This window comes from Neolamprologus multifasciatus, chromosome 6, assembly GCF_963576455.1.
Source record: "Neolamprologus multifasciatus chromosome 6, fNeoMul1.2, whole genome shotgun sequence".
In the NCBI taxonomy this organism is placed as follows: domain Eukaryota; kingdom Metazoa; phylum Chordata; class Actinopteri; order Cichliformes; family Cichlidae; genus Neolamprologus; species Neolamprologus multifasciatus.
The window spans coordinates 15,792,091-15,810,537 of record NC_140444.1 but is presented as its reverse complement, the minus strand read 5'-3'; the positions used below and the strand labels follow the sequence as shown (position 1 = coordinate 15,810,537).

The window sequence follows — 18,447 nt, the reverse complement described above, 5'->3', positions numbered from 1 at the left end:
CTCAAAACAGTGGGAAAGTCCAAGGAATTCAGTGAAGATCTAAAAAGGAGAATTGTCAATTCTGTTCTTCAGATGTGTCACCACTTTACCAAGATCTGGAAGAAGACCCAAACTGTCACCCTGAGATGAGAGCAAAATCGTTAGAATGTTCAGAAACAACCCAGGAACCATCAAGGCTCATAGACTGAGAAGGTGCCAACCAAAAAGGAAGCACCTGTTCCAAACTCAACACCTACAAGCTTGACTTAAATTTGCAGCTGCCCACATTACCAAGCTAAATGACTCCTGGCCATAATGGTAAGAGGCATGCTTGTAGCAAAAGAAAGTTCAAAGAATTCATTAAAAGACCAAAATTACCATGCTGAGTGTATATACACTTCTGACCACAACCGTAAAATCGAATTAGTTCCCAGAACTCAAAAAAATTGAGTAAAGCTTAGCTAAAAATGACTAAATTAGGATAACTTATTTATTTTGAGTACTCTGTGCAATCTCATTTGTTCCCAGAACTCAAGAAAATTGGATCAAGTTTACGTAAGATGACCAAGTTAGGGCAACTTACTCATTTTGAGTACACTGTACGGCCTTGTTAGTTCCCAGAACTCAAAACAATTAAGGAAACTCGTTGCCTCAAAAAAACTAAGTAAAGCTTACTTATGATGATTGTTAGGACAACAGCCATCATTGCAAGTCTGCAGTATTAATAACTTGATATTTCTGACTGTACAATACTAATTGTTTACTTACTGACAAACATTTCAAGTTCAATTAAATGAAAAAACAATTTGTGGTAACCTGAATATGATTAAAAATAATTAACAACACTTTTTGTAATGATGTTAAAATCAGCCCAACTTTTATTTTCAAACACAACAAAGTATAACAGCCAACATACTGGACACTGTTCTGCTGAACAACAAACAATTATATTGTGTTGAGACAACGCCGGTCTCTGCGATTCTTTTGGTCCTGGTAGAGATCACTCTGAGATGTTTCCATGTTTTACACAATCCTTTTATTGTCCATTATTCTTACAGATGCATTTGGAGATCAGCACACTGCATTCCTATGCAGTCCTATGCTAAAGGCTGATCTAAAGAACTCCACACAACAGTTACAGTTATAACCTCTGGTCTCCTCCCCCTACAGTAAACACCCCCACAATGGAAATACCCTAGTACAGTGGCCAAGGGTGCTGACACCCTGACCCCCATCTCCTTTTAAGGTAGTGTCCGTTTGCCCTTTGTCTGCCCCTCACCCTCAGTAACTCTTGTTTCATGCCCTGGGGGTGGGGGTTGATTGTCCTTCTGCCCTGCACCTCAGTTCTTTGTTCCCATCCCAGGCCTATTTTCTATTTTGTATCCTTACACCCATTACCACAATATTATAGTGTTGCAAGCAATCACAACTATATTCTCTTTAACGTTGATGTACATTAAGGAATCTATTCTCAACAATTGCTATCATGGTTATAATCTCACAATGAAACAAAGTCTCAGATGTAATTATTCTGAAAATAAGTTTAGGCCTACCTCAAGTTTGTTTTGTACTTACATTACTTATATAATCAAAATAAAATATTTGTTGTTCTGTCTCAAGTGCAGTCTCTAATTTAAAAAACACATTTGTTTTTCATTCCAACACATGAGCTGGAATGTTGTATTATTTTAAGGATGGCTTGTTTCCAGTCCAGGCATTACAGCCTGAATGACTGTCATGGATCAAGGTGATCCAAATGTAGGTGCAGAAGAAAGTCTTTAACTTCCCTTAAGTACAGTGGCAGTGGATGTGGGTGTGGGTTGGCGATGCAATGAGCTTGAACCTGCAGGCGACCATCTTCACTGACCACACCATCTGTGACGGAGGACTCATCTCTCCTGTTGTCCTGCAAGCAAACAATCCTATTTTTTGGAACATGAACTGAATTGCTTTCTTAAAACATTTTTTTCTGCATTTGGTATAAAACAGACTCCAATTTACACAATCTCAGGCTCCCTCTCCACCAGAGAGGTGACATTCAATGTCCCACTGTCAGTCTGGATAGCTGTGACCACCACTCAACACACAATAATGTCATGAAAGCATCATTTTAAAAAGGGCTATGCAAACATGGCCAATAACTTTCATTCTAATGATGTGCAAAATGATTTGGGCACAAAACAAATTTTGCTGTTAGAAAACTTGCAGACTTCACTATATACAGTGTAGACCCTCTAAACTAAGTTTGGGGGATGGGATCTTTCAAGAAATGCAGACCAAACTGTTGTTGTTTGTTTACTTACACAGCATGTCTTGTAGAATTAACTGGAGTCAACAGCAACAGCATAGTGCAGTCATATCTCAAGTCTAATAACAGAAGACATGAAAAGATCAGTAAAGAAACAACTTCCCCAAACCAAAGCACAAATACAACAATAAGTAAAACAGGCTGATCTAAAGTATAATTAAAGTTCAGCCTGATTAATATAAATGTCACTGACAGTTGCTAATATATTGGAAAACCAAAATACTTACCACTGAGTTGATGCCTTTCTGTCCAACAGCAGGAGTGCTGGTCCCGAGTTTTAAAGACAGTAAGAAGCAAGCAGAGGGAGAAAAAGCAGAACATTTTTCAGAAACTGATTTTACGGAAGAGGATTAGGGACACTGGGGAAAAAAAAAAAAAGAATTCTGACTTTTTTCTCAGAATTCTGACTTTAATCTCAGAATTCTGACTTTAATCTCAGAATTTTGAGGTGGGCACCTGCAGGCTTCCAGCTTCGGTGACAGCGATGTGTCCAGTTTGGCAGGTGGAGAACTAATTCACTAAATATGGTGGATATAAGTGATTTTTTGCGTGGCCGAGGGGCCCCGAAGATGCTATTTTATTAATGGAAGAGCAGAAGGTGAGTAACAAAAAGAGAAATAATTTGGTGTCTACTATTTTTACAGGAAAACAGTTACGGTACAGTTACGGTTAGCGGTTAGCATGCTTGTTAGCTTATAATGTTATATAGGAATGAACGTGTTTCACGATGTTACAGTATACTAGGTGAATTGACGTGTTGATCGCAGGATCATCCCAGATGGGTTCGTTGCATTTTATTTTATTGTTCTACTATTTCAGTTTTTCAAGGCAGTTAAGCGGAGCTGTGTTACAGATGCTAGCCGCCTGCCAATATCACTGATATATTTGAAGTGTACAAGTTAGTTACACTTAGTACAGCGGAGGGGAGAAACTGTAATGAATGTTTATGCGGATATTTCACTCAGAAAAATGAGTGGCGTTCATACACAGCCCCGGTTGTTGTTCTGACGGCGGCCGACTGACGATCCCCTCACAACATGTTAGCTAACACAAACTAATGTAGTGCATGTAACTGTGTGTATACGTTAGTGGTACAGTGTCGTGAGAAATGAGCAAACTGTTAACTGTTTATAATGTCAGAATGACATCATCGTTCTCCTGCACTGTGTAATGTATGTCAGCTCAAGAAGGAAATCATATCTTATACTTTGAGCTGCCCAGTGCACTTAACACCTACGTGTGGAAATGGTAGGCTACACTACAGTTCACTACCGGTAAAAAATAAACTTAATACAGTATTTGATTTTTTTTTTTATAGAACAATAAAATAAAAAGTGCTGGCTGAGGAGCGCTGCCGCGTTGAACTTTGACCTCGGAGTGACGTGACGTTTGTTCGCGCAACCAATAGAAGTGCAGAAAGTCGCAAATTAGGCATATTGTTCGCATAAACACAAAAATAAATAAATAAATAACGAAATAATCCCGATATTGTGCCAAAGACTGATTTACAAAGTTACTTTGTGTTCTATGTGTAATACCTTTGCTTAAATGACTAAATGGACTGTGTATTTATGACTCTGCGTTATAGTCCTGCATACATAAGTAACATTCATATGTACAGATATATGTACACAAGCGTGTACACAAAAGTCTACTGCTGATCGAGCTGCTCAGTGGTCGTACAATCTCATGCAGAGAGCGTGGAGGTGTTGTCCATGGTGGATGTTAGCTTAGACAACATCCTCTCCTCCCCAGTCTGCTCAGTGGGCTTTAGCGGACCGCTAAAGCTGGCCCTCCCGACCAGTTTGTTAAGTTTCCCCCTGTTCCTCTCTGCCATTCCACCACTACAGCAGACCACAACATAAAAGACAGCAGACGCCACCACAGTGTCCTTAGAAGACGTACTACCTACATCATAACCATTCAAGTCCTGCTTTTTTTCAAATACAGAAGAGGATTTATTATTTACTGAAAGGCTATGCCTTAGTTTGCTTCTTTCATTATTGTGTTTCGCCCGGCATAAAATAGATAGCTTTTCTGATAACTACAGTCAGTACTCTCCTACTGGCATTAGCGGTGACCTAAGAGGCTTAACCGTAATATTGCTTTGCAGTGTGAATGTTGCAGAAAATTACTGTCTTTTCTTTCTTCTTGTGTGCAGATTGACTGTGATGTCATAGCACTGATGGATGACGCAACTTTGGCAAACTACATTCCCTCGTACGGAGACCGAATTGCCCTCTTCAATTTCTGCAAAAGCAAGCAACCACTGTCAAAAAGAAAACTAGGGCTTCTGCAAAAACTTCGTGAGAAAATGAAAACCAGAAAAGAAAGTCCAAAGGAGAACACTTCACATACAGATGCAGGAATAAGACAGACAAAGAAGCAAAAAGCAACACGAAATGTTGAGATAGGATGGATACATTGTGATGGAAAAATAGCCAAACAGGTGAGAGCGAAGCAGGGAGGTGGCACTAGAAAAATTCAAATGGCCACTGATGCTGGATTAAAAGATATTCTTCAGGAAGGAAAGAAACTTTTTTTTCCTGATGGCATATCTCCTAAGGGATGTGAAACAGATTTTGAGTTTGAGGTTTGGAACTTTAAACAGAACCACCTTACTGATGATACCTGCCAGTCTATTGGCAATATGTATGAGGCAGCGAGACTGACAATGTTACGCTTCTACATTGCAACAAAACCAAAAGATCCTGAAGAAGATGCCAGCGAGACATCTGAAGTGGTGTTTGTCTCAGAAAGCAGTGGCAGTGATATTAATCCATTGCAAGTGGGGGAAGTCAGGGGTAATTTTGATGAAGTCATCGCTGGTTCAGAAATTTTAGATGATCCAGAAATTACTTTTGGTCCAATTTTTGATGCTGAAGAAGATACAGAAGACACATTAGTCTATGAGGGTTTTCTTGTCCCCCTCAGTCCACCTAATTCAGAGAACGTAATAACAATCACCATACGTCATACTGACACTTTACATGACATGATTACTGCTTTCTCTGATGAGGAGATTTTGAGCAAAACACTGAATGTGAAGCGCATACTTCCAGACAACACAGAAGAACCAGGCACTGGATCAGGAATACTAAGAGATGTACTCACATGCTTCTGGCATGAATTTTATGAGCGATGCACCCTAGGTGCAACTGTTAAAGTGCCATTCATTCGCCATGATTTTCCTGCTGAAAAATGGAAGGCAGTTGGGCGAATACTCTTGAAAGGTTACCAAGAATGTCAGTATTTTCCAAATAAACTTGCAGTCCCTTTTCTGGAACAAGTGCTTTTCAGTGGTGTTTACAGTGATCTTAAAGCACACTTTCTACAGTTTGTCAGCAGCCAAGAATGTGATGTTTTGATGGAAGCAGTAAAAGATTTCTCTGCAGTTGACTTGGATGATCTTGTGGAAGTTCTTGACAGTTATGGCTGTAGAAAAAGAATCACTGCTGAGACTCTTCCTACAATCCTTGATGAAATAGCACACAAAGAGCTTGTCCAAAAACCAATGTTTGTTATTGACTGCTGGAGGGAGATCATCGACCCCCATATCTCCCTCAGTCCGGAGGGACTGACCAAGTTATTCTCTGAACTGCAACCAACTTCAAAAAAAGTGTGCCAGCTACTGAAATTTGCTGTGGATTTGACTCCACAACAAAAAGAAGTGAAAAATCATCTCAAAAGATTCATCAGAGAGCTGGATAACATTAAACTTCAGAAATTTATGCGTTTCTGCACCGGATCTGACCTTATAGTAACAAACAGTATTTATGTGGAATTTCAAGATATGACAGAGTTTACAAGAAGACCAGTCGGACACACGTGTGGGAATGTTCTGCAGCTAACTAACAGCTATGAAAACTTCCCAGATTTTCGTTCTGAATTTAATGCAGTTCTTGAAAGTAATGTCTGGGTGATGGACATTGTTTAGACTCTCACATTGCATTGCTGCGCTACATTTGAACTGCTCATGCACACTAGAGCATAACTGTAAAGAGATGTTAGGAATATGTATTTTTATGTATTTTGAACTTATACAGTATACGTTTTTTAATTAGAGAGAAGTTTCTCATCTCTGTTAGAAGTCCAGTTTTGGCTAATATTTCATTTTCTTTTATCATTTTGAGTTTTACATGATACAGTCACAAAACAAAACGAACGGGTACACTGTTTACTACCATATCCAGAGCTGTCTTCACCAAATCCAAGCTTTCCAGCTGTAAGACAGAAACCTTCAGCAAAAGCATGAAGAAAGAATACTAAAGCTCTATAAACTATAATTAAACTGCTCTTAAACTTTCTTTAATGCACCATGTGTGGTGTGAGAGCTCAGCACAGTCAAATACTTTTGTAAGTAATTAGTAGTAAGACTAATTCATTCAGATGGTATTTTCTCATTAGGTCAGGGCTAAAACTGAACATAGTTATAATGTAAAAGTAATGCTGTTATGCAACACTGTATTGTAAAAGGAATAAGTACAATTTTATACTTTAGCATTTGTCATGTCTGAAAATATTTTGCTTTACAGTATATGCAATTTTTTATTTAAGGTAGGTTAAGGTATCAAAGTTTGGCATTTGTTGTTGATTACAAAGGTTCCATTTAAAGTTGGTGAAAATATTTTTTAAAATTCCAGTATTTTCTTAATGTCATACTGTTTCTAAGCATACCTGTTATTCATCCATCAAATTGATTCAAGCTGCTTAAAGGATTCAGTCTGTTTTGAAGACGGTTATTGATTACTGAGATCATAAATAAACACTGTACAGTTCAGTGCAGTGGTCAAGTGCTGTGATTATTCAGGCATCCTTTTGTAATGCCAAATTGTCATGTTCTCAGATATAGTATTAATCTTAACACCTGAAAAAATGTCTTGTTACTGCCAGAAATTATGCATTTTTATTTGTATGCATGTATGTTCTCAACCATTCACACTTGTTTTTATTTCTATACCATAGATGACACTGAAGGAATATGTAATACCACAATAGCCAGTGTTCATGATCTTTACAGTAAGTCACTGATGTATACTGATGCATAACAAGACTGTATGAGATCTATAAGTTTGTTTTAAAAGTTGAGTCATTCTTGTTACAGGGCAGCTTATATGGTTATGTGTTTTAGCCATGTTATTGGCATTGGCAAGAACAGGTTTCTTGTAAACTTTTTCCAATAAAATGTTACTGTACACAGTACATTTGTATTGTTGTTTTGAATATGTTCATCAAGCTCCTTATCTATTTGAACATGCCAGAATTCAAGAGACTGCCACACATGAGCTCAGTAACATGGAAGAATACCATTTATTTTTAATTTCAAACATTTCATAAAGATACACAAATATAAATGTAAAACATGTTGCACTTAATGGGACAATAACTTGGTTCCACTTGCAAGAACTGTTTTGTTGCATTGTTGCTGGGATCCTACAAATAAAAGTCAAAAATATTTTTGGTATGTTTCTTATAATTTTAGGATTCATGTCATAAAGGAGCCTTGTATACAACAGTTCACACTGAATCAGTATAGCAATGACTCATGGTCATTTTACATGAAAACCAGCTAAAATATCTTACAACTAACAGAAGTGAAATACAATAATAATTAAGTGATGGATCTTCATATGGGTAAATGATTATAATAGCTTTGCTTTAATATAATTGCACTAAAAGCTCCCCAAAAGGCATAACGACTTTAAATATTAACAATGATACGTTTATAAAAACATGCTGTTGTCAAGACCTAGAATTGTTAATGCTACTATGGTTTGCTGAAACATACCACAGATAACCCGGACACTTAGCATATCATATGCTGGTGCCTGGGTTTCCAGCCATGAATATTTAGATTAAAGGTTGATACAGAAAACAATGAGCAGGGAGCTGGTCAGTTTATATTTTATATACTATGCACATGTCTGGCAACAAAACACAGAAATTTATATTGCAATTTACTGGTAGGCAGGTTTACACCACTTATGATTCAATCAAAAATATAACATTTGTAAATGCAGTTTAATGTAGAGATGGCACGATACCACTTTTTTGTGTCCGATACCGATACCGATATCATAAATTTGGATGTCTGCCGATACCGATATGAATCCGATATAGTGTGTTTTTTAATCAACAAAAATGTTTTTTTAACATCTTGCTGCATTTTGTATAATTTCATACTCAAGTTAAAAAACAACAACAACACTAAAGCTATTCTGTTATACCTGTATGTAAAAAAAAACACACTGCACACAAAATATTTCATAGTTCAGCAACACTGATCAATCTAATAAAGTTAAACCTGCTCCATCCTCCCTATTCTGGTATTTTAAAGAGTACTTAGCAGAAATATTAAGCAACCTAACTAATAGGGTTGCAAACTCCCAGCAAAAGAAAATAGGGAACCACCCTCTTCCTCATGATGCTTAATCAATGTAATCAACTTTAATTTGATGCAGGGTGAAAAAAATTCACAGAAATAAATTATTTTTCAAGAATAATTAAATAGATTCAACATCTTTCTTCAACAGAATTGCAGAATTCACAGATGGTACTTTCCCAAAGGAAAAAGTACTATAGCTTACCAGGGTATATTAGACTTAACAGTTACTATATACAGTAATGGACTTCTATACATTTTACATCAGATTAAAACTTTGGGTGTAAGATTCAGATAATTATTAAATAATTAAAAGCTAGATATTTTAAATGAGAATAAGAAAGAAAAGTATGTCTTTGTGCCCCCTTTTCCCTGTTAATGCCCTATCGGCCCCCCTGGCTAAACTTTGCTAGATCCGCCCCTGCACAGTTACCAGCCGTCAGCTGCATAGAAAAAGATCCTGGTCTAGAAAGTAATATTAAATAAATTCTAACAACAGCTTATCAAGCTTAATAGTGCTGCTGTTGTTCAGCCGCTGGTTTCCTCTTTCTGGTGCAAAGTGGGCCAAAAACAAAGAAGAGAGACGGACTCGCGACAGAAAAGCCGATCAGCTGATCATTAAGCAGTTTCACGATTGAAGTAGCAGAGGGAGGAAGAGAGAAGAAGCAGTTGCTCTATATATCGGATGTTAAGCTTAACGCGGGAATGCTTTACAAACATTCAGAGATGAACTTACACACTTGCTTTACTTCTATCTGAGATAACTTCCTCGGAGATAAAATGTTTGCTAGCAGGCTACAGATACACACAGCCGCTCTATCACGTGACCACACTGCTCTGACGTGCTACGGTTATGAGCCGAGTTACGCCGTGTCGCAAGTTTTTTAAGGTGCTTTTTGATATTTAATGGATCGGATTACATTTTTTATTTCTCTCCTATATCCGATCCAGTAATTTAGGTCAGTATCGGACCGATACCAAGACGTAATATCGGATCGGTCCATCTCTAGTTTAATGTATGGCCTTTTAAAAGGATTGACATGTGTTTCATAACTGATTGATAATAACCAAACTGTATTTATTACTATGATCAACATAAAATAATACTAGTTGGTGCTAACCTCCTATCAGCACTCTGAATTTACATTACAGCAGAAATAAACAGCAATATTCTGAGAGAATGACCTGAAAAATGGCATGTTCGGTCACACCTAAAAGATGTCTTTCATTTAATGCAGTGCAGAAATACCTGCATAAAAGGTACCTGTAAGACATGGCACCTACTATCAAATCACGTTATCAAGATAAAGAGAAATATTTTGTATTTATTTGTACATTTACACACTGAAGTTTCTTAAATACTTTGCAGTATTTCTTCTCTTAACCTAATATACAGATCCGCAGCACCAAGTGGATCTCCTGGGGCATCCCATTCATTTTCTACCATAAGCAGACAACACAGTTCAAAGACTGTTTCATCACAGGGGTGTTGACCTTTTGGGCTACACTCTTCCATACACAAAGTGATATCCTCCATAGAAATAGGTTTCAGTCTATCCTCAGCACTGTGCAGCTCTGGAAATGAGTACATTACTACTGGTCGACCCGATGCTGCACTACCACTTGGCCGGATTTTGTGCGAGTTCCATGTGTTCACAACTTCATCAAGTTCATCCTACATGAAAAACAACACAATATAAGTTTATGAAACAGGCCATGTACCAGTAGATTTAGCCAAAGTTGAGGCTTATTAACTCATTAATCAACAGACGTAGAAAGTGACCTCTAATGTAAAACCAAGCAGCAACAACAAAATAGCACTTTCACTAAACAGCACATGGACACAGAATGGTGCTGCATGATTCTACTGTTGAATAGATAGCCCAACACTTTATACTCAGTGTGCAATGATTCTACAATATATTTTCAATAGAGAATTAACCAAATGATAAGATTGCTTTCTGAAACCGTGCCCAAAGGACCACTAGGTAACAGACTCCATAGTAATTAAAACCATGTGGCAATTAAAAAAAATGCTCCATGCACCTGTGCTGAGAAAGGTGCAGTTACTTCCACTGATAACATGAGTACAATTCCATCAAAGTATTAAAATGGAATCCCAAAAAGTTGATTCTGTTCATCTGGATGTAGCGTTTTCAGTGTGAGAAATGTTTTGTCAAAAAACATTCCTTACCTGGCTGATTGAGCATGCATCAAGACATATTAAAATGGAAATAAAATTCATATTTAAATTAAAGAAAAAAAATGTTCTAACCATATTTATATTTTCTATTTATGCAGCTAAGACATTACATAGCATGAGCACATGCTTTTACCTGAATAAGATTGAGAAAGCAGAATTGGATAAGACTTTTGTCCAAAAAATCCCCTGTGAAGTGGCCATCATCCTGAAAAGTTTGCAATAAGTTCATCAAAAAATTGTGCACTCTGTTTGCGTAGGGTAGCCCACCATCCTTCTATACGTTGGTTGGCCGTACTTCTTCCGTAAAGGAAACTTTTCTCACCTGCAAAACTGTCTGTGTGGTTTCTCCGTAAAAACATCTGCATTTGTTCGACACAACCATTTTCTGTACCTCGGTCAGCACGTAACCTCTCTGGACATCCACTGATGCATGAAACTGTTTTCAGAAAATAACTTGCAATCAATTTAGGGTCATTGTTTGTGGTATAAGCCTCCATCCATAAAACATAGCGGCTAAAACCATCTATGCAGCCACTGATAGCAATACCATATGGTTTCAACTTGTCATAGCCATCCATGTGCCAGAGAGCATTTGGCCCTCTGCAGCTGTACTGTCGTCTTCTCAACCGTCGAGCTCGTCTCAGTTCCACACCTTGAGGGTCAACCAATTTGATTATGCATCTTACAGTATCTTGTGACACCACAAATCCATGTTGAATTGCACGAAGATGTAGCCAACGATAACCTTGCATCTGTCCATTTGTCATGATCTCTTGTTGGACAAAGGCTAGCACTTCCTCCAAGTTTGATTGATTCTTCCTTCTAAAAAGCCCAAGTCTTTTACAAATTCTCTTTAGAGTTCGAACACTTATAATTGTCTGATGACTATGTGCTAAAATTGAAAGTATTTCTTTGTTACTGAAAGAAAGTCTGAAATACAGTCTTATTAAGTCATCCAAATCTGACATGTCAGCCACTGTTTCTCTCACTTTGAGAGGTGAACTTTTTGCAGAAGTCCTAGTTTTCTTTGTGACAGTGGTTGCTTGCTTTTGCAGAAATTGAAGAGGGCAATTCGGTCTCCGTACGAGGGAATGTAGTTTGCCAAAGTTGCGTCATCCATCAGTGCTATGACGTCACAGTCAATCTGCACACAAGAAGAAAGAAAAGACAGTAATTTTCTGCAACATTCACACTGCAAAGCAATATTACGGTTAAGCCTCTTAGGTCACCGCTAATGCCAGTAGGAGAGTACTGACTGTAGTTATCAGAAAAGCTATCTATTTTATGCAGGGTGAAACACAATAATGAAAGAAGCAAACTAAGGCATAGCCTTTCAGTAAATAATAAATCCTCTTCTGTATTTAAAAAAAAAGCAGGACTTGATTGGTTATGATGTAGGTAGTACGTCTTCCAAGGATGTTCTACGACACTGTGGTGGCGTCTGCTGTCTTTTATGTTGTGGTCTGCTGGAGTGGTGGAATGGCAACGGGAAACACCTCCACGCTCTCTGCGTGAGATTGTACGACCACTGAGCAGCTCGATCAGCAGTAGACTTTTGTGTACACGCTTCTGTACATATATCTGTACATATGAATGTTACTTATGTATGCAGGACTATAACGCAGAGTCATAAATACACAGTCCATTTAGTCATTTAAGCAAAGGTATTACACATAGAACACAACATTGTAAATCAGTCTTTGGCACAATATTGGGATTATTTCGTTATTTATTTTTGTGTTTATGCGAACAATATGCCTGATTTGCGACTTTCTGCACTTCTATTGGTTGTGCGAACAAACGTCACGTCACTCCGAGGTCAAAGTTCAACGCGGCAGCGCTCCTCAGCCAGCACTTTTTATTTTATAGTTCTATAAAAAAAAATCAAATACTGTATTAAGTTTATTTTTTACCGGTAGTGAACTGTAGTGTAGCCTACCATTTCCGCACGTAGGTGTTAAGTGCACTGGGCAGCTCAAAGTATAAGATATGATTTTCTTCTTGAGCTGACATACATTACACAGTGCAGGAGAACGATGATGTCATTCTGACATTATAAACAGTTAACAGTTTGCTCATTTCTCACGACACTGTACCACTAACGTATACACAGTTACATGCACTACATTAGTTTGTGTTAGCTAACATGTTGTGAGGGGATCGTCAGTCGGCCGCCGTCAGAACAACAACCGGGGCTGTGTATGAACGCCACTCATTTTTCTGAGTGAAATATCCGCATAAACATTCATTACAGTTTCTCCCCTCCGCTGTACTAAGTGTAACTAACTTGTACACTTCAAATATATCAGTGATATTGGCAGGCGGCTAGCATCTGTAACACAGCTCCGCTTAACTGCCTTGAAAAACTCTGAAATAGTAGAACAATAAAATAAAATGCAACGAACCCATCTGGGATGATCCTGCGATCAACACGTCAATTCACCTAGTATACTGTAACATCGTGAAACACGTTCATTCCTATATAACATTATAAGCTAACAAGCATGCTAACCGCTAACCGTAACTGTACCGTAACTGTTTTCCTGTAAAAATAGTAGACACCAAATTATTTCTCTTTTTGTTACTCACCTTCTGCTCTTCCATTAATAAATAGCATCTTCGGGGACCCCTCGGCCACGCAAAAAATCACTTATATCCACCATATTTAGTGAATTAGTTCTCCACCTTCCAAACTGGACACATCGCTGTCACCGAAGCTGGAAGCCTGCAGGTGCCAACCTCAAAATTCTGAGATTAAAGTCAGAATTCTGAGATTAAAGTCAGAATTCTGAGAATAAAGTCAGAATTCTGAGAATAAAGTCAGAATTCTTTTTTTTTTCCAGTGTCCCTAATCCTCTTCCGTATGATTTGATCCTTAATGGCTGTGCAATTATTGTAACATAGAGTTTGCTTATGTTGTTAAATAAAGGCTAGATTTGAAATTTATAGATGCCACAGATGTTCAAAAGCTGCCACAAAGCATGAAAAAAAAAATGGACGTCTCTGAAAACGGAGCATTTTTGCAAATATGTGATGTCTTGATAAATTGAGCAGATATTTGAACTTTACACATCTACATTGTCGCCTGAAAATATCTTAAAAGTTTATTTTGTGACCCAGTAAAAGTAATAAGTTTTTTAGCCGCACTCCTCTGCCATTGCCGACAAATGGATCCTCCTTTTCCCCAGACTACCCTTTCTGGGTCACAAAATAACCTTTTAAGATATTTTCAGGCGAGAATGTAGCTGTGTAATGCTCAAATATCTACTTAATTTATCAAAATATCACATATTTGCAAAAGTGCTTCCAGGTTTTCGAGAGCTCTGTTATCCACCAGCGCAATAGCTGACCGGGATGTCAAGGCTCATAGAGTCCACGAGCACAGCTAACTCCTGGCTTATTCTTTTCAATCCCCCTGCACTCTTTTGCTACTCAGGTTAAACATGATATATATATATAATTAGTTAGTTAGTTATGGCTATGGATTGAAAATACCCCCCACACCCCACCCCTAACGGCTGCACCTCCCGAAGAATTTTGTCTGGGCTCTTATCTCACTTTTTTATTTCAAACAATCAACAGAAAATTTCACAGACGTAGTTTTATGTAAGGTTTAAGGCTGTGGTGTTAATTTTTAAGTAACACGAGCCCAGCAGCAATGCTAGGCTAACACTAACTAGCTAGCAAGATTATAAACCTGGTGCTAAACTAAGAGAAGCCATAAAATCAGTTTGAATAAGAGTAAACATTTACTCACCAAGTCAGTGTATCAGGTAAAGATTCACAGCAATGAAAACAATAATATCTTGAGCTGACGCTTTTCCAGGTTTGCTCAACATATTCCATAACAAATGCTGGCACCATGAACATGCGGACTGATCCGAGAGGGAGGAGGACGGTAGTGATGGGGCATTTTCAAAACACATCTTTCATCCTTCCGCACTGAGAAACAACACTTCCAGCTTACTTAGTTTCTCTAAGTTAAGACAACTCAAATAAATTGAGTTTATCAGCATTTTTGCATAAAAAGTACTGGTAACTTATTTAAATCGAGTTCTGATAACAAATTGATAAAAACTGAGTTCAGCCTATTTAATATTTTTAATTAAACACAATATTACATTTTACAGTGTATATAGCCAATTATTGGCTAAACATACCATTGCATTTAAAATGTAATGACTCGAAAATTCCAATTTTCTATCAGATTGTTCTGTCAGTTATTTTAAAGTTTAGCTTTGAGGTGTCAGTTTAAACTTTAAATAAATACTTTTCACAAAAATTGAGGAAAGTTGAAAGAGGTGAAAGTTGAGGAAGTGGATTTTCATAAGGAGATAGAGGATGGGATGGGTGGGCTTTTGGGTAGTGTTTCTGGGATAGTTGCTGAGCTAAGAACCCAGACACAAAACTTGGACCCTGGCAGTCACGTTTTTAAAGAGGAGGCCAGCGAGAGCTTTACCTGAAATTAAAAGTTTATGTATAAAACAGTGATTTAAAGCACTTAGTGTAAAGTTTGAAGAAGAATTTTGCTTAAATTGCCATGAAATGTCATCCGATCTTCACACAATCTGAATAAACGAAGAACACAAGCAGTTTGATGTAAGATGGCATCTTACATCTTGAGACAGACCAAAAAAAGCACTGTGGGCCAACTTTGTCACCTAGTACCTCACATTCATCAAGCTTCTAAGGAGGAAATACAGTCCAGCAAGACTCTTTGTCATGACATCTGCTGCAATTGTTTTGTCTTAGGTGTGGTTTAATGTATCTGTTTAGAGAGTCATTGAAGTAATGTGAGAATTTTGTGAAGAGGGGGATGTTTTTATTGGGTTACTCCCAGAAGTTAGAGTGAAGCAGATATTTTCTGAGTCAGTCATACTACTCGTATGAGCAGCTTGATTTCCACTAAGTTGATTTAAAGTAGTCTGTTACTAACTCCGGCAGCAGGTTTATCCACACTCAGCTGACACCCACCTCACATCAGCTGCAGAGTCCATCTTATCAGTTATAAGTGATGAAGGTTTTATGTCTGCAGTAAACACGTTTGTGCACTCTGTTGTTTATTTCCTCTAGATTGACCGATTCTCCTTCTTCTTCCTTCATTTACATTCAAAAACTGAAGAAATCAAATTTAGAGGAGAGGTCTTGACTCTTTTTTTGATTACTTCATAACTACAGCTTTTGTTTGGCCAACTCTTAGCAATTCCCCTGACAGGAGCAGTGCAACACTGAGTGATTCAATATTTCTCGTCGATAGACCAGTATCACCAGTTTTAGCCCATTAAAAGTGTTTGGAGAGGTTGTGGTCACCCCCACAGGCAGTCCAGAGAGCGCAACCAACAAATACCTCCTCACCCTAACCTTTATTTAACATATATACCAGAAACACTAAATTATTTTCCATTTTCTTTTTGCATTAGTTTTGCTGCAAGAACATTTTTCAGGTTTTTGTTTCTGTTGAATGGTTTTTGTAAGTGTCAGGAGATGACAGGAAAATTATCTACCACTGTGTTGAGAATGAACAGTTCAGAGGTTGTGACTAACAATTTTTCAGACTTTCTGTTTCAAACAGTCATGCCCACTTTACAAGGGGTCTGGTCAGAAATAAAAGTACACAGAACGTGAACTCCTCTTCAAGCTCTATGCTGTTACTTTTCTCACCGTCAACTTTTGCACCTTAAAAACAAATGCAATGTTACAAAGGTCTCGAAGGAGAGTCTGTCTGTGCCATTATCCCCATAACTGAGCACCTATCATGTCTCATTCTGCTGGCCTTTTACCCACTTTTAAAATGGTAAATGGCCTGTATTTATATAGCGCTTTACTAGTCCCTAAGGACCCCAAAGCGCTTTACATATCCAGTCATCCACCCATTCACACACACATTCACACACTGGTGATGGCAAGCTACATTGTAGCCACAGCCACCCTGGGGCGCACTGACAGAGGCGAGGCTGCCGGACACTGGCGCCACCGGGCCCTCTGACCACCACCAGGACAAGGACACAACAACCGAGACTGTCCAAGCCGGGGCTCGAACTGGCAACCTTCCGATTACAAGGCGAACTCCCAACTCTTGAGCCACAATGGCCCACAATAGCCACAATACACTAAAATTTAGTGTAACATGACCAGACAACTCAAACATGCCCAGACCTTTTTTTTTGTATGTTTTACATGTCATCGTGTGGCATCTGAAAACCACTTTTCGTCTGCCTGTGTGCGTGTGTGTGAGAGAAAGAGAGTGTGTGAATGGCTCTGTGCTTACTTATTGATTATTGTGTAAAGCGCTTTGACTTGCCATTCATTTATTCATTATTGATGAATTCACTGAATGTGTTTTTTAGAGACTGACAGTCTTGAGCTTTTGTGTGATGTTGCCCCCCATCCCTACCCGTCTTCCTGTGGAGCCACAGAGTTATGTGCAACTATCATGTCTGAAAGTTCATAAGCTCGGGGAATGGTCTGTGCCAATAACCTTTATCTTGAAAGCTTTTTAACTTTCTGTTCCTGGCTGTGTTTTTTAATGACTTGGAGATGATTTATTGTAAGTTGTAGAGCAGCTTTTCAAATTTAGTAAAAACCACTTAACCTGTTGTTTAAGATAAAAAGTTGTCTTTTGTGTTATTTATGGTTTCATTGCCTTGCTTTTCCTTTGGACACTTTAACTGTTGCTTCCTCAGTTTTCCCTGGATTTTCAGAGAAACAAAATGAGTTTGAAACTGTCCTTATGGAAAATAATGTAAAAAGAAACATATTGGTTGAAGGATTGTCCCGGGGTTTGTGTCAAAAAGAGTGCTGAACAATCACTTTCCTAGCTGAATCCGCATGCCAGTCAGCGTTGTGATTTTCTGAAAGAGCTCTAACGACACTCTTCATGTTCTAGCTGGTAGTAGACCCAGGGAACATCAGAATATGCAGGAGCAATTATAAACACCATCTGGTCTGCAAAAACGTTGGGCTCCTTCAAGAGATGCTGGAAAATATTCCTGAGAAAAGATATATGGGACCTTTTGGCTACTATACTCAACCATACTCCAGATAAGCAGTATAGATGTGTAGAGGCTTTATCAGATCTTTGTCTAATCTTCTAACCTAATTGCTTTAGTGACTGCATGTGTGTCATCTTAGTGATACTCATTAGAGTTGTATTTCTTTCATATTTTTATGTCACAGGTCCTTTTACCATGTGGCCATTTGGCGGTGCTAACATCTCAAAGAAGATGTAGAGCCCATTTACTATGCATTGTCACATTTACCTGTTAAATACACTAGTATTTTCTGGTGTGTGAATGAAAACAATATTGCATTTGGCCTTACTGTGTCCTTTGCTCTTTTAAGTAACTACTTTTCACCACTCATGGTGGAACAAAGCTTTTTGACACACACACACACACACATATATATATATATATGTGTGTGTGTGTGTGTGTGTGTGTGATATATATATATCACATGACAGAGAAAGGTGGGGAAGTGTGTTCACAAAGAAATAGGAAATTTATCGGAGTGGTTTTTAAATGGCGAGAGACAGAATATCAAACACAAAACAGGAAAAAAAAGGGCATAAAAATG

The 18,447-nt window shown here is 38.1% G+C and overlaps 1 protein-coding gene, 1 long non-coding RNA gene and 1 pseudogene across 3 annotated transcripts; 1 reads left to right on the top strand and 2 right to left on the bottom strand.

Annotated features, from left to right (window-relative positions):
- Positions 1–716: 716 nt before the first annotated feature.
- Positions 717–2,562, bottom strand: LOC146516702 (uncharacterized). The gene is made up of 3 exons (XR_014874691.1): positions 2,515–2,562; positions 2,283–2,346; positions 717–1,885 (listed from the first exon to the last, which is right to left on the bottom strand). It is a non-coding gene; the product is annotated as an uncharacterized LOC146516702 (long non-coding RNA).
- A 102-nt stretch (positions 2,563–2,664) lies between these two features.
- On the top strand, positions 2,665–7,185 carry LOC146516701 (uncharacterized). The gene has a single exon (XM_085163798.1). The coding sequence runs from the start codon at positions 4,473–4,475 to the stop codon at positions 6,222–6,224; it is 1,752 nt and encodes a 583-aa protein (XP_085019924.1). The 5' UTR covers positions 2,665–4,472; the 3' UTR covers positions 6,225–7,185.
- An 81-nt stretch (positions 7,186–7,266) lies between these two features.
- LOC146516700 (uncharacterized) lies at positions 7,267–13,573 on the bottom strand (annotated as a pseudogene). Its single transcript, XR_014874689.1, has 3 exons — positions 13,462–13,573; positions 11,006–12,016; positions 7,267–10,344 (listed from the first exon to the last, which is right to left on the bottom strand). The product of XR_014874689.1 is annotated as an uncharacterized LOC146516700 (transcript).
- Between the last annotated feature and the right edge of the window lie 4,874 nt (positions 13,574–18,447).

What these genes read in the sequence shown, in the direction of transcription:
- LOC146516701 (XM_085163798.1), top strand. Translation starts at nt 4,473, where the DNA reads ATGGATGACGCAACTTTGGCAAACTACATTCCCTCGTACGGAGACCGA.